Consider the following 23,677-nt stretch of genomic DNA (forward strand, 5'->3'; position numbering starts at 1 on the left):
TGTTGGCAATGTCGGGAGGCGGCGGTTTAGGGGTTAATAACTTTATTTAGTGTCGGCGATGTCAGGGGGCAGTGGTTTAGGGGTATTTAGACTAGGAATTTATGTTAGGATGTTATGTTTTTACATAACTTTCTTGTCTCCAAAGACATTAGTGGGGAATGCGATCTAGCGATTGAAATTCTGCAATCGCAGGTATTAGTTTTTTTCAAACTCTTTTTCTCAATTGATGTCTATGGGGGAAAACAAGCAGTATGGATCTTAACGTACAACACAAGAAGGATTTTTTTGTAACTTGTAATGGCAGAGCTTGTGATACCGCTAAATTATGAGCGTTATTTAAACACCGGGTTTAGCGCAAAACTTGTAATCTAGCTGAATGTAACTTATCTGTAGAGGAGAATAACTTTGTTTATTGCAGACAGTTCCATACAGCAATCAGAATCTATATTACAGCTCATTTATATATGTAACATCCATTTAATATACAGAACAGGGTACATCAGTGGGTAACGACCAATGTATGAATGATAGCATGGGACTGAATTATCAAGCTCCAAACGGAGTTTAATGCCCCGTGTTTCTAGCGAGCCTTCAGACTCGCCAGAAACACAAGTTATGGAGCAGTGTTCTAAAGACCGCTGCTTCATGACCTGTCCGCCTGTTCTCAGGAGGTGGACAGACATCGCAGGAAATAAACCCGATCAAATACGATAGGGTTAATTGACACCCCCTGCTAGTGGCCTAGCTGGAACTGCTGGTGCTATGATAAATGCCGAGAGCGTATGCTGTCTGCATTTATCGATGTGCAGCGGACATGATCCGCAATATCGGATCATGTCCGCTCGCACAATGTTAAATAGGCCCCTATGTATCTGCTGTTTGCAGAACATGGTATCTAGGTGTGTGTTGCAATTAATGTATATGTAATAGCCAGAACTATATTACATTACAGCAGTATATTACTTTAGTGTGAAGTACAATATCAGTCATGTGTGTTACTGTTACAAATCTGTAAAATCATATATCTCTGTATATTACTGGACGTTGGGAATAAGATCATTGGTCTGTGTGGTGTGGGATACATTTACATGATTCTTTTATTATAAGATCTTGGGAGGGGGGGTAAATCTCTGGGTGTTACTGGTAGCTAAAGAGACAAATCACATTTCTATGTGCTGATGCCACAAACTGAATTAATGTTTTATGTATGTTACTGGCAATTATAGAGTAAAATGATTGGTTTGTGAGAACTGTATATGATACTATAAGTGAGTAGCATAGGGTCGGACAGGGAGGGAGATCATCTGTAACCCAGGGCTAAGGACCATGTAGTTCTGTACAACTAGCAGAGTCCCAGGCAATAGTTATTTATAACACATCTGTATCTTATAAAGAGATCATCACAGCGCTGAGAGAAGCATCTCCTGGTAAACACGACAATCCCAGTGACTCTGGTGTTAGATCAAAGCTGGTTTTCTCTCACAGATCCATCGATATTCTGTTTTACAGGGTGTACTATACGGAGTATTTCTAAACAATACGCCACAGTAACCATTCTCATAATTTGCAGATCTGTGTAAAAAATGAAAGATTTTAAAAGTAAACAAAAAAAAAACACAGGAACAAAATACATTTATTCTACATAATATTAATAATGATTATGTCCCTTTATCTATCTTCTAAAGAAAGTATATCACAAAGCTAGAGATGTGTGCATGTTACATGCTGTATTAATGAGTGATGTATACCCTACCTGTATAAAGCTGTGTGCATGTTACATGCTGTATTAATGAGTGAGTTGTTCCCTACCTGTATAAAGCTGTGTGCATGTTACATGCTGTATTAATGAGTGAGGTGTTCCCTACCTGTATAAAGCTGTGTGCATGTTACATGCTGTATTAATGAGTGAGTTGTTCCCTACCTGTATAAAGCTGTGTGCATGTTACATGCTGTATTAATGAGTGAGTTGTTCCCTACCTGTATAAAGCTGTGTGCGTGTTACATGCTGTATTAATGAGTGAGTTGTTCCCTACCTGTATAAAGCTGTGTGCATATTACATGCTGTATTAATGAGTGAGGTGTTCCCTACCTGTATAAAGCTGTGTGCATGTTACATGCTGTATTAATGAGTGAGGTGTTCCATATCTGTATAAAGCTGAATGCATGTTACATGCTGTATTAATGAGTTAGGTGTTCCCTACCTGTATAAAGCTGTGTGCATGTTACATGCTGTGTTATTGAGTGAGGTGTTCCCTACCTGTATAAAACTGTGTGCGTGTTACATGCTGTATTGAGTGAGGTGTTCCCTACCTGTATAAAGCCGTGTGCATATTACATGCAGTATTAATGAGTGAGGTGTTCCCTACCTGTATAAAGCTGTGTGCATATTACATGCTGTATTAATGAGTGAGGTGTTCCCTACCTATATAAAGCTGTGTGCATGTTACATGCTGTATTAATGAGTTAGGTGTTCCCTACCTGTATAAAGCTGTGTGCATGTTACATGCTGTGTTATTGAGTGAGGTGTTCCCTATCTGTATAAAACTGTGTGCATGTTACATGCTGTGTTATTGAGTGAGGTGTTCAATATCTGTATAAAGCTGTGTGCATGTTACATGCTGTGTTATTGAGTGAGGTGTTCCCTGTCTGTATAAAGCTGAATGCATGTTACATGCTGTATTAATGAGTACGGTGTTCCCTACCTGTATAAAGCTGTGTGCATGTTACATGCTGTATTAATGAGTGAGGGGTTCCATACCTGTATACAACTGTGTGCATGTTACATGCTGTATTAATGAGTGAGGTGTTCCCTATCTGTATAAAGCTGAATGCATGTTACATGCTGTATTAATGAGTACGGTGTTCCCTACCTGTATAAAGCTGTGTGCATGTTACATGCTGTATTAATGAGTGAGGGGTTCCATACCTGTATACAACTGTGTGCGTGTTACATGCTGTATTAATGAGTGAGGTGTTCCCTATCTCTATAAAGCTGAATGCATGTTACATGCTGTATTAATGAGTACGGTGTTCCCTACCTGTATAAAGCTGTGTGCGTGTTACATGCTGTATTAATGAGTGAGGTGTTCACTACCTGTATAAAGCTTTGTGCATGTTTCATGCTGTATTAATAAGTGAGGTGTTCACTATGTGTATAAAGCTGTGTGCATGTTACATGCTGTATTAATGAGTGAGGTGTCCCCTACCTGTATAAAGCTGTGTGCATGTTACATGTTGTATTAATGAGTGAGGTGTTTCCTACCTGTATAAAGCTGTGTGCATGTTACATGCTGTATTAATGAGAGAGGTGTTCCCTACCTGTATAAAGCAGTGTGTATGTTACATGCTGTATTAATGAGTGAGGTGTTCCCTACCTGTATACAACTGTGTGCATGTTACATGCTGTATTAATGAGTGAGGTGTTCCCTACCTGTATAAAGGTGTGTGCGTTACATGCTGTATTAATGAGTGAAGTATTTCCTACCTGTATAAATCTGTGTGGATGTTACATGCTGTATAAATGAGTGAGGTGTTCCCTACCTGTATAAAGCTGTGTGCATGTTACATGCTGTATTAATGAGTGAGGTGTTCCCTACCTGTATAAAGCTGTGTGCATGTTACATGCTGTATTAATGAGTGAGGTGTTCCCTACCTGTATAAAGCTGTGTGCATGTTACATGCTGTATTAATGAGTGAGGTGTTCCCTACCTGTATAAAGCTGTGTGCATGTTATGTGCTGTATTATTGAGTGAGGTGTTCCCTACCTGTATAAAGCTGTGTGCATGTTACATGCTATATTAAAGAGTGAGTTGTTCCCTACCTGTATAAAGCTGTGTGCATGTTACATGCTGTATTAATGAGTGAGATGTTCCCTACTTGTATAAAGCTGTGTGCATGTTACATGCTGCATTAATGAGTGAGTTGTTCCCTACCTGTAAAGCTGTGTGCATGTTACATGCTGTATTAATGAGTGTGGTGTTTCCTACCTGTATAAAGCTGTGTGCATGTTACATGCTGTGTTATTGAGTGAGGTGTTCCCTACCTGTATAAAGCTGTGTGCATGTTACATGCTGTGTTATTGAGTGAGGTGTTCCCTACCTGTATAAAGCTGTGTGCATATTACATGCAGTATTAATGAGTGAGGTGTTCCCTACCTGTATAAAGCTGTGTGCATGTTACATGCTGTATTAATGAGTGAGGTGTTCCCTACCTATATAAAGCTGTGTGCATGTTACATGCTGTATTAATGAGTTAGGTGTTCCCTACCTGTATAAAACTGTGTGCATGTTACATGCTGTGTTATTGAGTGAGGTGTTCCCTATCTGTATAAAACTGTGTGCATGTTACATGCTGTGTTATTGAGTGAGGTGTTCAATATCTGTATAAAGCTGTGTGCATGTTACATGCTGTGTTATTGAGTGAGGTGTTCCCTGTCTGTATAAAGCTGAATGCATGTTACATGCTGTATTAATGAGTACGGTGTTCCCTACCTGTATAAAGCTGTGTGCATGTTACATGCTGTATTAATGAGTGAGGGGTTCCATACCTGTATACAACTGTGTGCATGTTACATGCTGTATTAATGAGTGAGGTGTTCCCTATCTGTATAAAGCTGAATGCATGTTACATGCTGTATTAATGAGTACGGTGTTCCCTACCTGTATAAAGCTGTGTGCATGTTACATGCTGTATTAATGAGTGAGGGGTTCCATACCTGTATACAACTGTGTGCGTGTTACATGCTGTATTAATGAGTGAGGTGTTCCCTATCTGTATAAAGCTGAATGCATGTTACATGCTGTATTAATGAGTACGGTGTTCCCTACCTGTATAAAGCTGTGTGCGTGTTACATGCTGTATTAATGAGTGAGGTGTTCACTACCTGTATAAAGCTTTGTGCATGTTTCATGCTGTATTAATAAGTGAGGTGTTCACTATGTGTATAAAGCTGTGTGCATGTTACATGCTGTATTAATGAGTGAGGTGTCCCCTACCTGTATAAAGCTGTGTGCATGTTACATGTTGTATTAATGAGTGAGGTGTTTCCTACCTGTATAAAGCTGTGTGCATGTTACATGCTGTATTAATGAGAGAGGTGTTCCCTACCTGTATAAAGCAGTGTGTATGTTACATGCTGTATTAATGAGTGAGGTGTTCCCTACCTGTATACAACTGTGTGCATGTTACATGCTGTATTAATGAGTGAGGTGTTCCCTACCTGTATAAAGGTGTGTGCGTTACATGCTGTATTAATGAGTGAAGTATTTCCTACCTGTATAAATCTGTGTGGATGTTACATGCTGTATAAATGAGTGAGGTGTTCCCTACCTGTATAAAGCTGGGTGCATGTTACATGCTGTATTAATGAGTGAGGTGTTCCCTACCTGTATAAAGCTGTGTGCATGTTACATGCTGTATTAATGAGTGAGGTGTTCCCTACCTGTATAAAGCTGTGTGCATGTTACATGCTGTATTAATGAGTGAGGTGTTCCCTACCTGTATAAAGCTGTGTGCATGTTATGTGCTGTATTATTGAGTGAGGTGTTCCCTACCTGTATAAAGCTGTGTGCATGTTACATGCTATATTAAAGAGTGAGTTGTTCCCTACCTGTATAAAGCTGTGTGCATGTTACATGCTGTATTAATGAGTGAGATGTTCCCTACTTGTATAAAGCTGTGTGCATGTTACATGCTGCATTAATGAGTGAGTTGTTCCCTACCTGTAAAGCTGTGTGCATGTTACATGCTGTATTAATGAGTGTGGTGTTTCCTACCTGTATAAAGCTGTGTGCATGTTACATGCTGTGTTATTGAGTGAGGTGTTCCCTACCTGTATAAAGCTGTGTGCATGTTACATGCTGTGTTATTGAGTGAGGTGTTCCCTACCTGTATAAAGCTGTGTGCGTGTCACATGCTGTATTAATGAGTGAGGTGTTCCCTACCTGTAAAAAACTGTGTACGTGTTACATGCTGTATTAATGAGTGAGGTGTTCCCTACCTGTATAAAGCTGTGTGCATGTTACATGCTGTGTTATTGAGTGAGGTGTTCCCTACCTGTATAAAACTGTGTGCGTGTTACATGCTGTATTAATGAGTGAGGTGTTTCCTACCTGTATAAAACTGTGTGCGTGTTAAATGCTGTATTAATGAGTGAGGTGTTCCCTACCTGTGTAAAACTGTGTGCGTGTTACATGCTGTATTAATGAGTGAGGTGTTCCATATCTGTATAAAGCTGAATGCATGTTACATGCTGTATTAATGAATGAGGTGTTCCCTACCTATATAAAGCTTTGTGCATGTTACATGCTGTATTAATGAGTGTGGTGTTTCCTACCTGTATAAAGCTGTGTGCATGTTACATGCTTTTTTAATGAGTGAGGTGTTCCCTACCTGTATAAAACTGTGTGCGTGTTACATGCTGTATTAATGAGTGAGGTGTTCCATATCTGTATAAAGCTGAATGCATGTTACATGCTGTATTAATGAATGAGGTGTTCCCTACCTATATAAAGCTGTGTGCATGTTACATGCTGTATTAATGAGTGTGGTGTTTCCTACCTGTATAAAGCTGTGGGCATGTTACATGCTGTGTTATTGAATTAGGTGTTTCCTACCTGTATAAAGCTGTGTGCATGTTACATGCTGTATTAATGAGTGAGGTGTTCCCTACCTGTATAAAACTGTGTGCGTGTTAAATGCTGTATTAATGAGTGAGGTGTTCCCTACCTGTATAAAACTGTGTGCGTGTTACATGCTGTATTAATGAGTGAGGTGTTCCCTACCTGTAAAAAACTGTGTACGTGTTACATGCTGTATTAATGAGTGAGGTGTTCCCTACCTGTATAAAGCTGTGTGCATGTTACATGCTGTGTTATTGAGTGAGGTGTTCCCTACCTGTATAAAGCTGTGTGCATGTACAATGCTGTATTAATGAATGAGGTGTTCCCTACCTGTATAAAGCTGTGTGCATGTTACATGCTGTTTTAATAAATGTGTGGTGTTTCCTACCTGTGTAAAGCAGTGTGCATGTTACATGCTGTATTATTGAGTGAGGTGTTCCCTACTTGTATAAAGCTGTGTGCATATTACATGCTGTATTAATGAGTGTGGTGTTCCCTACCTGTATAAAGCTGTGTGCATGTTACATGCTGTGTTATTGAGTGAGGTGTTCCATATCTGTATAAAGCTGAATGCATGTTACATGCTGTATTAATGAATGAGGTGTTCCCTACCTATATAAAGCTGTGTGCATGTTACATGCTGTATTAATGAGTGTGGTGTTTCCTACCTGTATAAAGCTGTGTGCATGTTACATGCTGTATTAATGAATGAGGTGTTCCCTACCTGTATAAAGCTGTGTGCATGTTACATGCTGTATTAATGAGTGAGGTTTTCCCTACCTGTATAAAGCTGTGTGCATGTTACATGCTGTATTAATGAGTGTGGTGTTCCCTACCTGTATAAAGCTGTGTGCATGTTACATGCTGCATTAATGAGTGAGTTGTTCCCTACCTGTATAAAGCTGTGTGCATGTTACATGCTGTATTAATGAGTGAGGTGTTCCCTACCTGTATATAGCTGTGTGCATGTTACATGCTGCATTAATGAGTGAGTTGTTCCCTACCTGTATAAAGCTGTGCACATGTTACATGCTGTATTAATGAGTGCGGTGTTCCCTACCTATATAAAGCTGTGTGCATGTTACATGCTGTATTAATGAGTTAGGTGTTCCCTACCTGTATAAAGCTGTGTGCATGTTACATGCTGTGTTATTGAGTGAGGTGTTCCCTATCTGTATAAAACTGTGTGCATGTTACATGCTGTGTTATTGAGTGAGGTGTTCAATATCTGTATAAAGCTGTGTGCATGTTACATGCTGTGTTATTGAGTGAGGTGTTCCCTGTCTGTATAAAGCTGAATGCATGTTACATGCTGTATTAATGAGTACGGTGTTCCCTACCTGTATAAAGCTGTGTGCATGTTACATGCTGTATTAATGAGAGAGGGGTTCCATACCTGTATACAACTGTGTGCATGTTACATGCTGTATTAATGAGTGAGGTGTTCCCTATCTGTATAAAGCTGAATGCATGTTACATGCTGTATTAATGAGTACGGTGTTCCCTACCTGTATAAAGCTGTGTGCATGTTACATGCTGTATTAATGAGTGAGGGGTTCCATACCTGTATACAACTGTGTGCGTGTTACATGCTGTATTAATGAGTGAGGTGTTCCCTATCTGTATAAAGCTGAATGCATGTTACATGCTGTATTAATGAGTACGGTGTTCCCTACCTGTATAAAGCTGTGTGCGTGTTACATGCTGTATTAATAAGTGAGGTGTTCACTATGTGTATAAAGCTGTGTGCATGTTACATGCTGTATTAATGAGTGAGGTGTCCCCTACCTGTATAAAGCTGTGTGCATGTTACATGTTGTATTAATGAGTGAGGTGTTTCCTACCTGTATAAAGCTGTGTGCATGTTACATGCTGTATTAATGAGAGAGGTGTTCCCTACCTGTATAAAGCAGTGTGTATGTTACATGCTGTATTAATGAGTGAGGTGTTCCCTACCTGTATACAACTGTGTGCATGTTACATGCTGTATTAATGAGTGAGGTGTTCCCTACATGTATAAAGGTGTGTGCGTTACATGCTGTATTAATGAGTGAAGTATTTCCTACCTGTATAAATCTGTGTGGATGTTACATGCTGTATAAATGAGTGAGGTGTTCCCTACCTGTATAAAGCTGGGTGCATGTTACATGCTGTATTAATGAGTGAGGTGTTCCCTACCTGTATAAAGCTGTGTGCATGTTACATACTGTATTAATGAGTGAGGTGTTCCCTACCTGTATAAAGCTGTGTGCGTGTTACATGCTGTATTAATGAGTGAGGTGTTCCCTACCTGTATAAAGCTGTGTGCATGTTACATGCTGTGTTATTGAGTGAGGTGTTCCCTACCTGTATAAAGCTGTGTGCATGTACAATGCTGTATTAATGAATGAGGTGTTCCCTACCTGTATAAAGCTGTGTGCATGTTACATGCTGTTTTAATAAATGTGTGGTGTTTCCTACCTGTGTAAAGCAGTGTGCATGTTACATGCTGTATTATTGAGTGAGGTGTTCCCTACTTGTATAAAGCTGTGTGCATATTACATGCTGTATTAATGAGTGTGGTGTTCCCTACCTGTATAAAGCTGTGTGCATGTTACATGCTGTGTTATTGAGTGAGGTGTTCCATATCTGTATAAAGCTGAATGCATGTTACATGCTGTATTAATGAATGAGGTGTTCCCTACCTATATAAAGCTGTGTGCATGTTACATGCTGTATTAATGAGTGTGGTGTTTCCTACCTGTATAAAGCTGTGTGCATGTTACATGCTGTATTAATGAATGAGGTGTTCCCTACCTGTATAAAGCTGTGTGCATGTTACATGCTGTATTAATGAGTGAGGTGTTCCCTACCTGTATAAAGCTGTGTGCATGTTACATGCTGTATTAATGAGTGTGGTGTTCCCTACCTGTATAAAGCTGTGTGCATGTTACATGCTGCATTAATGAGTGAGTTGTTCCCTACCTGTATAAAGCTGTGTGCATGTTACATGCTGTATTAATGAGTGAGGTGTTCCCTACCTGTATATAGCTGTGTGCATGTTACATGCTGCATTAATGAGTGAGTTGTTCCCTACCTGTATAAAGCTGTGCACATGTTACATGCTGTATTAATGAGTGCGGTGTTCCCTACCTATATAAAGCTGTGTGCATGTTACATGCTGTATTAATGAGTTAGGTGTTCCCTACCTGTATAAAGCTGTGTGCATGTTACATGCTGTGTTATTGAGTGAGGTGTTCCCTATCTGTATAAAACTGTGTGCATGTTACATGCTGTGTTATTGAGTGAGGTGTTCAATATCTGTATAAAGCTGTGTGCATGTTACATGCTGTGTTATTGAGTGAGGTGTTCCCTGTCTGTATAAAGCTGAATGCATGTTACATGCTGTATTAATGAGTACGGTGTTCCCTACCTGTATAAAGCTGTGTGCATGTTACATGCTGTATTAATGAGAGAGGGGTTCCATACCTGTATACAACTGTGTGCATGTTACATGCTGTATTAATGAGTGAGGTGTTCCCTATCTGTATAAAGCTGAATGCATGTTACATGCTGTATTAATGAGTACGGTGTTCCCTACCTGTATAAAGCTGTGTGCATGTTACATGCTGTATTAATGAGTGAGGGGTTCCATACCTGTATACAACTGTGTGCGTGTTACATGCTGTATTAATGAGTGAGGTGTTCCCTATCTGTATAAAGCTGAATGCATGTTACATGCTGTATTAATGAGTACGGTGTTCCCTACCTGTATAAAGCTGTGTGCGTGTTACATGCTGTATTAATAAGTGAGGTGTTCACTATGTGTATAAAGCTGTGTGCATGTTACATGCTGTATTAATGAGTGAGGTGTCCCCTACCTGTATAAAGCTGTGTGCATGTTACATGTTGTATTAATAAGGGAGGTGTTTCCTACCTGTATAAAGCTGTGTGCATGTTACATGCTGTATTAATGAGAGAGGTGTTCCCTACCTGTATAAAGCAGTGTGTATGTTACATGCTGTATTAATGAGTGAGGTGTTCCCTACCTGTATACAACTGTGTGCATGTTACATGCTGTATTAATGAGTGAGGTGTTCCCTACATGTATAAAGGTGTGTGCGTTACATGCTGTATTAATGAGTGAAGTATTTCCTACCTGTATAAATCTGTGTGGATGTTACATGCTGTATAAATGAGTGAGGTGTTCCCTACCTGTATAAAGCTGGGTGCATGTTACATGCTGTATTAATGAGTGAGGTGTTCCCTACCTGTATAAAGCTGTGTGCATGTTACATGCTGTATTAATGAGTGAGGTGTTCCCTACCTGTATAAAGCTGTGTGCATGTTACATGCTGTATTAATGAGTGAGGTGTTCCCTACCTGTATAAAGCTGTGTGCATGTTATGTGCTGTATTATTGAGTGAGGTGTTCCCTACCTGTATAAAGCTGTGTGCATGTTACATGCTATATTAAAGAGTGAGTTGTTCCCTACCTGTATAAAGATGTGTGCATGTTACATGCTGTATTAATGAGTGAGATGTTCCCTACTTGTATAAAGCTGTGTGCATGTTACATGCTGCATTAATGAGTGAGTTGTTCCCTACCTGTAAAGCTGTGTGCATGTTACATGCTGTATTAATGAGTGTGGTGTTTCCTACCTGTATAAAGCTGTGTGCATGTTACATGCTGTGTTATTGAGTGAGGTGTTCCCTACCTGTATAAAGCTGTGTGCATGTTACATGCTGTGTTATTGAGTGAGGTGTTCCCTACCTGTATAAAGCTGTGTGCGTGTCACATGCTGTATTAATGAGTGAGGTGTTCCCTACCTGTAAAAAACTGTGTACGTGTTACATGCTGTATTAATGAGTGAGGTGTTCCCTACCTGTATAAAGCTGTGTGCATGTTACATGCTGTGTTATTGAGTGAGGTGTTCCCTACCTGTATAAAACTGTGTGCGTGTTACATGCTGTATTAATGAGTGAGGTGTTTCCTACCTGTATAAAACTGTGTGCGTGTTAAATGCTGTATTAATGAGTGAGGTGTTCCCTACCTGTGTAAAACTGTGTGCGTGTTACATGCTGTATTAATGAGTGAGGTGTTCCATATCTGTATAAAGCTGAATGCATGTTACATGCTGTATTAATGAATGAGGTGTTCCCTACCTATATAAAGCTGTGTGCATGTTACATGCTGTATTAATGAGTGTGGTGTTTCCTACCTGTATAAAGCTGTGTGCATGTACAATGTTGTGTTATTGAATGAGGTGTTTCCTACCTGTATAAAGCTGTGTGCATGTTACATGCTTTTTTAATGAGTGTGGTGTTTCCTACCTGTATAAAGCTGTGTGCATGTTACATGCTGTATTAATGAGTGAGGTGTTCCCTACCTGTATAAAACTGTGTGCGTGTTACATGCTGTATTAATGAGTGAGGTGTTCCATATCTGTATAAAGCTGAATGCATGTTACATGCTGTATTAATGAATGAGGTGTTCCCTACCTATATAAAGCTGTGTGCATGTTACATGCTGTATTAATGAGTGTGGTGTTTCCTACCTGTATAAAGCTGTGGGCATGTTACATGCTGTGTTATTGAATTAGGTGTTTCCTACCTGTATAAAGCTGTGTGCATGTTACATGCTGTATTAATGAGTGAGGTGTTCCCTACCTGTAAAAAACTGTGTACGTGTTACATGCTGTATTAATGAGTGAGGTGTTCCCTACCTGTATAAAGCTGTGTGCATGTTACATGCTGTGTTATTGAGTGAGGTGTTCCCTACCTGTAAAAAACTGTGTACGTGTTACATGCTGTATTAATGAGTGAGGTGTTCCCTACCTGTATAAAGCTGTGTGCATGTTACATGCTGTGTTATTGAGTGAGGTGTTCCCTACCTGTATAAAGCTGTGTGCATGTACAATGCTGTATTAATGAATGAGGTGTTCCCTACCTGTAAAAAGCTGTGTGCATGTTACATGCTGTATTAATTAGTGTGGTGTTTCCTACCTGTATAAAGCTGTGTGCAGGTTACATGCTGTTTTAATAAATGTGTGGTGTTTCCTACCTGTGTAAAGCAGTGTGCATGTTACATGCTGTATTATTGAGTGAGGTGTTCCCTACTTGTATAAAGCTGTGTGCATATTACATGCTGTATTAATGAGTGTGGTGTTCCCTACCTGTATAAAGCTGTGTGTATGTTACATGCTGTGTTATTGAGTGAGGTGTTCCATATCTGTATAAAGCTGAATGCATGTTACATGCTGTATTAATGAATGAGGTGTTCCCTACCTATATAAAGCTGTGTGCATGTTACATGCTGTATTAATGAGTTTGGTGTTTCCTACCTGTATAAAGCTGTGGGCATGTTACATGCTGTGTTATTGAATTAGGTGTTTCCTACCTGTATAAAGCTGTGTGCATGTTACATGCTTTTTTAATGAGTGTGGTGTTTCCTAGCTGTATAAAGCTGTGTGCATGTTACATGCTGTATTATTGAGTGAGGTGTTCCCTACTTGTATAAAGCTGTGTGCATATTACATGCTGTATTAATGAGTGAGGTGTTCCTTACCTGTATAAAGCTGCGTGCATGTTACATGCTGTGTTATTGAGTGAGGTGTTCCCTACCTGTATAAAGCTGAATGCATGTTACATGCTGTATTAATGAGTACGGTGATCCCTACCTGTATAAAGCTGTGTGCATGTTACATGCTGTATTAATGAGTGAGGTGTTCCCTACCTGTAAAAAGCTGAATGCATGTTACATGCTGTATTAATGAGTGAGGTGTTCCATACCTGTATACAACTGTGTGCATGTTACATGCTGTATTAATGAGTGAGGTGTTCCATACCTGTATACAACTGTGTGCGTGTTACATGCTGTATTAATGAGTGAGGTGTTCCCTACCTGTATAAAGCTGTGTGCATGTTACATGCTGTATTAATGAGTATGGTGTTCCCTACCTGTATAAAGCTGTGTGCATGTCACATGCTGTATTAATGAGTGAGGTGTTCCCTACCTGTATAAAGCTGTGTGCATGTTACATGCTGTATTAATGAGTGAGGTGTTCCCTACCTGTATAAAGTTGTGTGCATGTTACATGCTGTATTAATGAGTGAGGTATTCCATACCTGTATACAACTGTGTGCATGTTACATTCTGTATTAATGAGTGAGGTGTTCCCTACCTGTATAAAGCTTTGTGCATGTTACATGCTGTATTAATGAGTGAGGTGTTCACTACTTGTATAAAGCTGTGTGCATGTAACATACTGTATTAATGAGTGAGGTGTTCCCTACCTGTATAAAGCTGTGTGCGTGTTACATGCTGTATTAATGAGTGATGTATACCCTACCTGTATAAAGATGTGTGCATGTTACATGCTGTATTAATGAGAGAGGTGATACCTACCTGTATAAAGCTGTGTGTATGTTACATGCTGTATTAATGAGTGAGGTGTTCCCTACCTGTATACAACTGTGTGTATGTTACATGCTGTATAAATGAGTGAGTTTTTCCCTACCTGTATAAAGGTGTGTGTGTTACATGCTGTATTAATGAGTGAGGTGTTCCCTACCTGTATAAAGCTGTGTGCATGTTACATGCTGTATTAATGAGTTAGGTGTTCCCTACCTGTATAAAGCTTTGTGTATGTTACATGCTGTATTAATGAGTGTGGTGTTTCCTACCTGTATAAAACTGTGAGCGTGTTACAGGCTTTATTAATGAGTGAGGTGTTCCCTACCTGTATAAAGCTGTGTGCATGTTACATGCTGTATTAATGAGTGAGGTGTTCCCTACCTGTATAAAGCTGTGTGCATGTTACATGCTGTATTAATGAGTGAGGTGTCCCCTACCTGTTTAAAACTGTGTGCGTGTTACATGCTGAATTAATGAGTGAGGTGTTCCCTACCTGTATAAAACTGTGTGCATGTACAATGCTGTATTAATGAATGAGGTGTTCCCTACCTGTATAAAGCTGTGTGCATGTTACATGCTGTATTAATGAGTGTGGTGTTTCCTACCTGTATAAAGCTGTGTGCATGTTACATGCTGTGTTATTGAATGAGGTGTTTCCTACCTGTATAAAGCTGTGTGCATGTTACATGCTGTTTTAATGAGTGTGGTGTTTTCTACCTGTATAAAGCTGTGTGCATTTTACATGCTGTATTATTGAGTGAGGTGTTCCCTACCTGTATAAAGCTGTGTGCATGTTACATGCTGTATTAATGAGTGAGGTGTTCCCTACCTGTATAAAGCTGTGTGCATGTTACATGCTGTGTTATTGAGTGAGGTGTTCCCTACCTGTATAAAGCTGTGTGCATGTACAATGCTGTATTAATGAGTGAGGTGTTCCCTACCTGTATAAAGCTGTGTGCATGTTACATGCTGTATTAATGAGTGAGGTGTTCCCTACCTGTATAAATCTGAGTGCATGTTACATGCTGTATTAATGAGTGAGTTATTTCCTACCTGTATAAATCTACATGCTGTATAAATGAGTGAAGTGTTCCATACCTGTATAAAGCTGTGTGCATGTTACATGCTGTATTAATGAGTGAGGTGTTCCCTACCTGTATAAAACTGTGTGCATGTTACATGCTGTATTAATGAGTGAGGTGTTCCCTACCTGTATAAAACTGTGTGCATGTTACATGCTGTATTAATGAGTGAGGTGTTCCCTACCTGTATAAAGCTGTGTGCATGTTACATGCTGTACTAATGAGTGAGGTGTTCCCTACCTGTATAAAGCTGTGTGCATGTTACATGCTGTATTAATGAGTGAGGTGTTCCCTACCTGTATAAAGCTGTGTGCATGTTACATACTGTATTAATGAGTGAGGTGTTCCCTACCTGTATAAAGCTGTGTGCATGTTACATACTGTATTAAAGAGTGAGGTGTTCCCTACCTGTATAAAGCTGTGTGCATGTTACATGCTGTATTAATGAGTTAGGGGTTTCCTACCTGTATAAAACTGTGTGCGTGTTACATGCTGTATTATTGAGTGAGGTGTTCCCTACCTGTATAAAACTGTGTGCGTGTTACATGCCTTATTAACGAGTGAGGTGTTTCCTACCTGTATAAAGCTGTGTGAACGTTACATGCTGTATAAATGAGTGAGGTGTTCCCTACCTGTATAAAGCTGCGTGCATGTTACATGCTGTGTTATTGAGTGAGGTGTTCCCTACCTGTATAAAGCTGTGTGCATGTACAATGCTGTATTAATGAGTAAGGTGTTCCCTACCTGTATAAAGCTGTGTGCACGTTACATGCTGTATTAATGAGTAAGGTGTTCCCTACCTGTATAAAGCTGTGTGCACGTTACATGCTGTATTAATGAGTGTGGTGTTTCCTACCTGTATAAAGCTGTGTGCATGTTACATGCTGTGTTATTGAGTGAGGTGTTCCCTACCTGTATAAAGCTGTGTGTATGTTACATGCTGTATTAATGAGTGTGGTGTTTCCTACCTGTATAAAGCTGTGTGCATGTTACATGCTGTGTTATTGAGTGAGGTGTTCCCTACCTGTATAAAGCCGTGTGCATGTTCAATGCTGTAATAATGAGTGAGGTGTTCCCTACCTGTATAAAGCTGTGTGCATGTTTCATGCTGTATTAAACAGTGAGTTGTTCCCTACCTGTATAAAGCTGTGTGCATGTTACATGCTGTATTAAAGAGTGAGTTGTTCCCTACCTGTAAAGCTGTGTGCATGTAACATGCTGTATTAATGAGTGTGGGGTTTCCTACCTGTATAAAGCTGTGTGCATGTTACATGCTGTGTTATTGAGTGAGGTGTCCCCTACCTGTATAAAGCTGGGTGCATGTTACATGCTGTATTAATGAGTGAGGTGTTCCCTACCTGTATAAAACTGTGTGCGTGTTACATGCTGTATTAATAAGTGAGGTGTTCCCTACCTGTATAAAGCTGTGTGCATGTTACATGCTGTGTTATTGAGTGAGGTGTTCCCTACCTGTATAAAGCTGTGTGCATGTACAATGCTGTATTAATGAGTGAGGTGTTCCCTACCTGTATAAAGCTGTGTGCATGTTACATGCTGTATTAATAAGTGTGGTGTTTCCTACCTGTATAAAACTGTGTGCGTGTTACATGCTGTATTAACGAGTGAGGTGTTCCCTACCTGTATAAAGCTGTGTGCATGTACAATGCTGTATTAATGAGTGAGGTGTTCCCTACCTGTATAAAGCTGTGTGCATGTTACATGCTGTATTAATGAGTGTGGTATTTCCTACCTGTATAAAACTGTGTGCGTGTTACATGCTGTATTAATGAGTGAGGTGTTCCCTACCTGTATAAAACTGTGTGCGTGTTACATGCTGTATTGAGTGAGGTGTTCCCTACCTGTATAAAGCTGGGTGCATGTTACATGCTGTGTTATTGAATGAGGTGTTTCCTACCTGTATAAAGCTGTGTGCATGTTACATGCTGTTTTAATGAGTGTGGTGTTTCCTACCTGTATAAAGCTGTGTGCATGTTACATGCTGTATTAATGAGTGTGGTGTTCCCTACCTGTATAAAGCTGTGTGCATGTTACATGCTTTGTTATTGAGTGAGGTGTTCCCTATCTGTATAAAGCTGAATGCATGTTACATGCTGTATTAATGAGTATGGTGTTCCCTACCTGTATAAAGCTGTGTGCATGTCACATGCTGTATTAATGAGTGAGGTGTTCCCTACCTGTATAAAGCTGTGTGCATGTTACATGCTGTATTAATGAGTGAGGTGTTCCCTACCTGTATAAAGCTGTGTGCATGTTACATGCTGTGTTATTGAGTGAGGTGTTCCCTACCTGTATAAAGCTGTGTGCATGTACAATGCTGTATTAATGAGTGAGGTGTTCCCTACCTGTATAAAGCTGTGTGCATGTTACATGCTGTATTAATGAGTGTGGTGTTTGCTACCTGTATAAAACTGTGTGCGTGTTACGTGCTGTATTAATGGGTGAGGTGTTCCCTACCTGTATAAAGCTGTGTGCATGTTACATGCTGTGTTATTGAGTGAGGTGTTCCCTACCTGTATAAAGCTGTGTGCATGTTACATGCTGTATTAATGAGTGTGGTGTTTCCTACCTGTATAAAGCTGTGTGCATGTTACATGCTGTGTTATTGAATGAGGTGTTTCCTACCTGTATAAAGCTGTGTGCATGTTACATGCTGTTTTAGTGAGTGTGGTGTTTCCTACCTGTATAAAGCTGTGTGCATGTTACATACTGTATTATTGAGTGAAGTGTTCCCTACTTGTATAAAGCTGTGTGCATATTACATGCAGTATTAATGAGTGTGGTGTTCCCTACCTGTATAAAGCTGTGTGCATGTTACATGCTGTATTAATGAGTACGGTGTTCCCTACCTGTATAAAGCTGTGTGCATGTCACATGCTGTATTAATGAGTGAGGTGTTCCCTACCTGTATAAAACTGTGTGCGTGTTACATGCTGTATTAATGAGTGAGGTGTTCCCTACCTGTATAAAGCTGTGTGCATGTTAGATGCTGTATTAATGAGTGAGGTGTTCCCTACCTGTATAAAGCTGTGTGCATGTACAATGCTGTATTAATGAGTGAGGTGTTCCCTACCTGTATAAAGCTGTGTGCATGTTACATGCTGTGTTATTGAGTGAGGTGTTCCCTACCTGTATAAAGCTGTGTGCATGTACAATGCTGTATTAATGAGTGAGGCGTTCCCTACCTGTATAAAGCTGTGTGCATGTTACATGCTGTATTAATGAGTGAGGTATTTCCTACCTGTATAAATCTGTGTGCATGTTACATGCTGTATAAATGAGTGAAGTGTTCCCTACCTGTATAAAGCTGTGTGCATGTTACATGCTGTGTTAATGAGTGAGGTGTTCCCTACCCCTATAAATCTGTGTGCATGTTACACGCTGTATTAATGAGTGAGGTATTTCCTACCTGTATAGATCTGTGTGCATGTTACATGCTTTATTAATGAGTGAGGTGTTCCCTACCTGTATAAATATGTGTGCATGTTACATGCTTTATCAATGAGTGAGGTTTTCTCTACCTGTATAAAGCTGTGTGCATGTTACATGCTGTATTAATGAGTGAGGTGTTCCCTACCTGTATAAATCTGTGTGCATGTTACATGCTGTATTAATGAGTGAGGTGTTCCATACCTGTATAAAACTGTGTGCATGTTACATGCTGTATTAATGAGTGTGGTGTTTCCTACCTGTATAAAGCTGTGTGCATGTTACATGCTGTGTTATTGAATGAGGTGTTTCCTACCTGTATAAAGCTGTGTGCATGTTACATGCTGTATTAATGAGTGTGGTGTTTCCTACCTGTATAAAGCTGTGTGCATGTTACATTCTGTATTATTGAGTGAGGTGTTCCCTACCTGTATAAAGCTGTGTGCATGTTACATGCTGTATTAATGATTGAGGTGTTCCCTACCTGTATAAAGCTGTGTGCATGTCACATGCTGTATTAATGAGTGAGGTGTTCCCTACCTGTATAAAACTGTGTGTATGTTACATGCTGTATTAATGAGTGAAGTGTTCCCTACCTGTATAAAGCTGTGTGCATGTTACATGCTTTATTAATGAGTGAGGTGTTCCCTACCTTTATAAAACTGTGTGCATGTTACATGCTGTATTAATGAGTGTGGTGTTTCCTACCTGTATAAAGCTGTGTGCATGTTACATGCTGTATTAATGAGTGAAGTGTTTCCTACATGTATAAAGATGTGTGCATGTTACATGCTGTATTAATGAGTGAGGTGTTCCCTACCTGTATAAAGCTGTGTGCATGTTACATGCTGTATTAATGAGTGTGGTGTTCCCTACCTGTATAAAGCTGTGTGCATGTTACATGCTGTATTAATGAGTGTGGTGTTTCCTACCTGTATAAAGCTGTGTGCATGTTACATGCTGTATTATTGAGTGAGGTGTTCCCTACCTGTATAAAGCTGTGTGCATGTTACATGCTGTATTAATGATTGAGGTGTTTCCTACCTGTATAAAGCTGTGTGCATGTCACATGCTGTATTAATGAGTGAGGTGTTCCCTACCTGTATAAAACTGTGTGCATGTTACATGCTGTATTAATGAGTGAGGTTTTCCCTACCTGTATAAAGCTGTGTGCATGTTACATGCTGTATTAATGAGTGAGGTGTTCCCTACCTGTATAAAGCTGTGTGCATGTTACATGCTGTATTAATGAGTGAGGTGTTCCCTACCTGTATAAAGATGTGTGCATGTTACATGCTGTATTAATGAGTGAGGTGTTCCCTACCTGTATAAAGCTGTGTGCATGTTACATACTGTATTAATGAGTAAGGTGTTCCCTACCTGTATAAAGCTGTGTGCATGTTACATGCTGTATAAATGAGTGTGGGGTTTCCTACCTGTATAAAGCTGTGTGCATGTTACATGCTGTGTTATTGAGTGAGGTGTTCCCTACCTGTATAAAGCTGTGTGCATGTTACATGCTGTATTAATGAGTGAGGTGTTCCCTACCTGTATAAAACTGTGTGCGTGTTACATGCTGTATTAATGAGTGAGGTGTTCCCTACCTGTATAAAGCTGTGTGCATGTTACATACTGTGTTATTGAGTGAGGTGTTCCCTACCTGTATAAATCTGTGTGCATGTACAATGCTGTATTAATGAGTGAGGTGTTCCCTACCTGTATAAAAGTGTGTGCATGTTACATGCTGTATTAATGAGTGTGGTGTTTCCTACCTGTATAAAACTGTGTGCTTGTTACATGCTGTATTAATGAGTGAGGTTTTCCCTACCTGTATAAAGCTGTGTGCATGTTACATGCTGTATTAATGAGTGAGGTGTTCCCTACCTGTATAAAACTGTGTGCGTGTTAAATGCTGTATTAATGAGTGAGGTGTTCCCTACCTGTATAAAACTGTGTGCGTGTTACATGCTGTATTAATGAGTGAGGTGTTTCCTACCTGTATAAAACTGTGTGCATGTTACATGCTGTATTAATGAGTGAGGTGTTCCGTACCTGCATAAAGCTGTGTGCATGTTACATGCTGTATTAATGAGTGCGGTGTTCCCTACCTATATAAAGCTGTGTGCATGTTACATGCTGTATTAATGAGTTAGGTGTTCCCTACCTGTATAAAGCTGTGTGCATGTTACATGCTGTGTTATTGAGTGAGGTGTTCCCTATCTGTATAAAACTGTGTGCATGTTACATGCTGTGTTATTGAGTGAGGTGTTCAATATCTGTATAAAGCTGTGTGCATGTTACATGCTGTGTTATTGAGTGAGGTGTTCCCTGTCTGTATAAAGCTGAATGCATGTTACATGCTGTATTAATGAGTACGGTGTTCCCTACCTGTATAAAGCTGTGTGCATGTTACATGCTGTATTAATGAGAGAGGGGTTCCATACCTGTATACAACTGTGTGCATGTTACATGCTGTATTAATGAGTGAGGTGTTCCCTATCTGTATAAAGCTGAATGCATGTTACATGCTGTATTAATGAGTACGGTGTTCCCTACCTGTATAAAGCTGTGTGCATGTTACATGCTGTATTAATGAGTGAGGGGTTCCATACCTGTATACAACTGTGTGCGTGTTACATGCTGTATTAATGAGTGAGGTGTTCCCTATCTGTATAAAGCTGAATGCATGTTACATGCTGTATTAATGAGTACGGTGTTCCCTACCTGTATAAAGCTGTGTGCGTGTTACATGCTGTATTAATAAGTGAGGTGTTCACTATGTGTATAAAGCTGTGTGCATGTTACATGCTGTATTAATGAGTGAGGTGTTCCCTACCTGTATAAAGCTGTGTGCATGTTACATGTTGTATTAATGAGTGAGGTGTTTCCTACCTGTATAAAGCTGTGTGCATGTTACATGCTGTATTAATGAGAGAGGTGTTCCCTACCTGTATAAAGCAGTGTGTATGTTACATGCTGTATTAATGAGTGAGGTGTTCCCTACCTGTATACAACTGTGTGCATGTTACATGCTGTATTAATGAGTGAGGTGTTCCCTACATGTATAAAGGTGTGTGCGTTACATGCTGTATTAATGAGTGAAGTATTTCCTACCTGTATAAATCTGTGTGGATGTTACATGCTGTATAAATGAGTGAGGTGTTCCCTACCTGTATAAAGCTGGGTGCATGTTACATGCTGTATTAATGAGTGAGGTGTTCCCTACCTGTATAAAGCTGTGTGCATGTTACATGCTGTATTAATGAGTGAGGTGTTCCCTACCTGTATAAAGCTGTGTGCATGTTACATGCTGTATTAATGAGTGAGGTGTTCCCTACCTGTATAAAGCTGTGTGCATGTTATGTGCTGTATTATTGAGTGAGGTGTTCCCTACCTGTATAAAGCTGTGTGCATGTTACATGCTATATTAAAGAGTGAGTTGTTCCCTACCTGTATAAAGATGTGTGCATGTTACATGCTGTATTAATGAGTGAGATGTTCCCTACTTGTATAAAGCTGTGTGCATGTTACATGCTGCATTAATGAGTGAGTTGTTCCCTACCTGTAAAGCTGTGTGCATGTTACATGCTGTATTAATGAGTGTGGTGTTTCCTACCTGTATAAAGCTGTGTGCATGTTACATGCTGTGTTATTGAGTGAGGTGTTCCCTACCTGTATAAAGCTGTGTGCATGTTACATGCTGTGTTATTGAGTGAGGTGTTCCCTACCTGTATAAAGCTGTGTGCGTGTCACATGCTGTATTAATGAGTGAGGTGTTCCCTACCTGTAAAAAACTGTGTACGTGTTACATGCTGTATTAATGAGTGAGGTGTTCCCTACCTGTATAAAGCTGTGTGCATGTTACATGCTGTGTTATTGAGTGAGGTGTTCCCTACCTGTATAAAACTGTGTGCGTGTTACATGCTGTATTAATGAGTGAGGTGTTTCCTACCTGTATAAAACTGTGTGCGTGTTAAATGCTGTATTAATGAGTGAGGTGTTCCCTACCTGTGTAAAACTGTGTGCGTGTTACATGCTGTATTAATGAGTGAGGTGTTCCATATCTGTATAAAGCTGAATGCATGTTACATGCTGTATTAATGAATGAGGTGTTCCCTACCTATATAAAGCTGTGTGCATGTTACATGCTGTATTAATGAGTGTGGTGTTTCCTACCTGTATAAAGCTGTGTGCATGTACAATGTTGTGTTATTGAATGAGGTGTTTCCTACCTGTATAAAGCTGTGTGCATGTTACATGCTTTTTTAATGAGTGTGGTGTTTCCTACCTGTATAAAGCTGTGTGCATGTTACATGCTGTATTAATGAGTGAGGTGTTCCCTACCTGTATAAAACTGTGTGCGTGTTACATGCTGTATTAATGAGTGAGGTGTTCCATATCTGTATAAAGCTGAATGCATGTTACATGCTGTATTAATGAATGAGGTGTTCCCTACCTATATAAAGCTGTGTGCATGTTACATGCTGTATTAATGAGTGTGGTGTTTCCTACCTGTATAAAGCTGTGGGCATGTTACATGCTGTGTTATTGAATTAGGTGTTTCCTACCTGTATAAAGCTGTGTGCATGTTACATGCTGTATTAATGAGTGAGGTGTTCCCTACCTGTAAAAAACTGTGTACGTGTTACATGCTGTATTAATGAGTGAGGTGTTCCCTACCTGTATAAAGCTGTGTGCATGTTACATGCTGTGTTATTGAGTGAGGTGTTCCCTACCTGTAAAAAACTGTGTACGTGTTACATGCTGTATTAATGAGTGAGGTGTTCCCTACCTGTATAAAGCTGTGTGCATGTTACATGCTGTGTTATTGAGTGAGGTGTTCCCTACCTGTATAAAGCTGTGTGCATGTACAATGCTGTATTAATGAATGAGGTGTTCCCTACCTGTAAAAAGCTGTGTGCATGTTACATGCTGTATTAATTAGTGTGGTGTTTCCTACCTGTATAAAGCTGTGTGCAGGTTACATGCTGTTTTAATAAATGTGTGGTGTTTCCTACCTGTGTAAAGCAGTGTGCATGTTACATGCTGTATTATTGAGTGAGGTGTTCCCTACTTGTATAAAGCTGTGTGGCATATTACAGCTGTATTAATGAGTGTGGTGTTCCCTACCTG

General features: G+C 39.8%; 1 protein-coding gene across 1 annotated transcript in view; it reads right to left on the minus strand.

Annotated features, from left to right (window-relative positions):
* Positions 1-457: 457 nt before the first annotated feature.
* The window catches only part of LOC128647634 (C-type lectin domain family 12 member B), a 299,612-nt gene continuing 276,392 nt past the window's right edge, over positions 458-23,677 (minus strand). The window contains exon 7 of the mRNA XM_053700388.1: positions 458-1,572. Coding sequence (XP_053556363.1) covers positions 1,458-1,572 — 115 coding nt within the window. The 3' untranslated portion in view covers positions 458-1,457. The remainder of the gene's footprint in view (positions 1,573-23,677) is intronic.

Source organism: Bombina bombina, chromosome 2 (assembly GCF_027579735.1).
Source record: "Bombina bombina isolate aBomBom1 chromosome 2, aBomBom1.pri, whole genome shotgun sequence".
Lineage (NCBI taxonomy): Eukaryota > Metazoa > Chordata > Amphibia > Anura > Bombinatoridae > Bombina > Bombina bombina.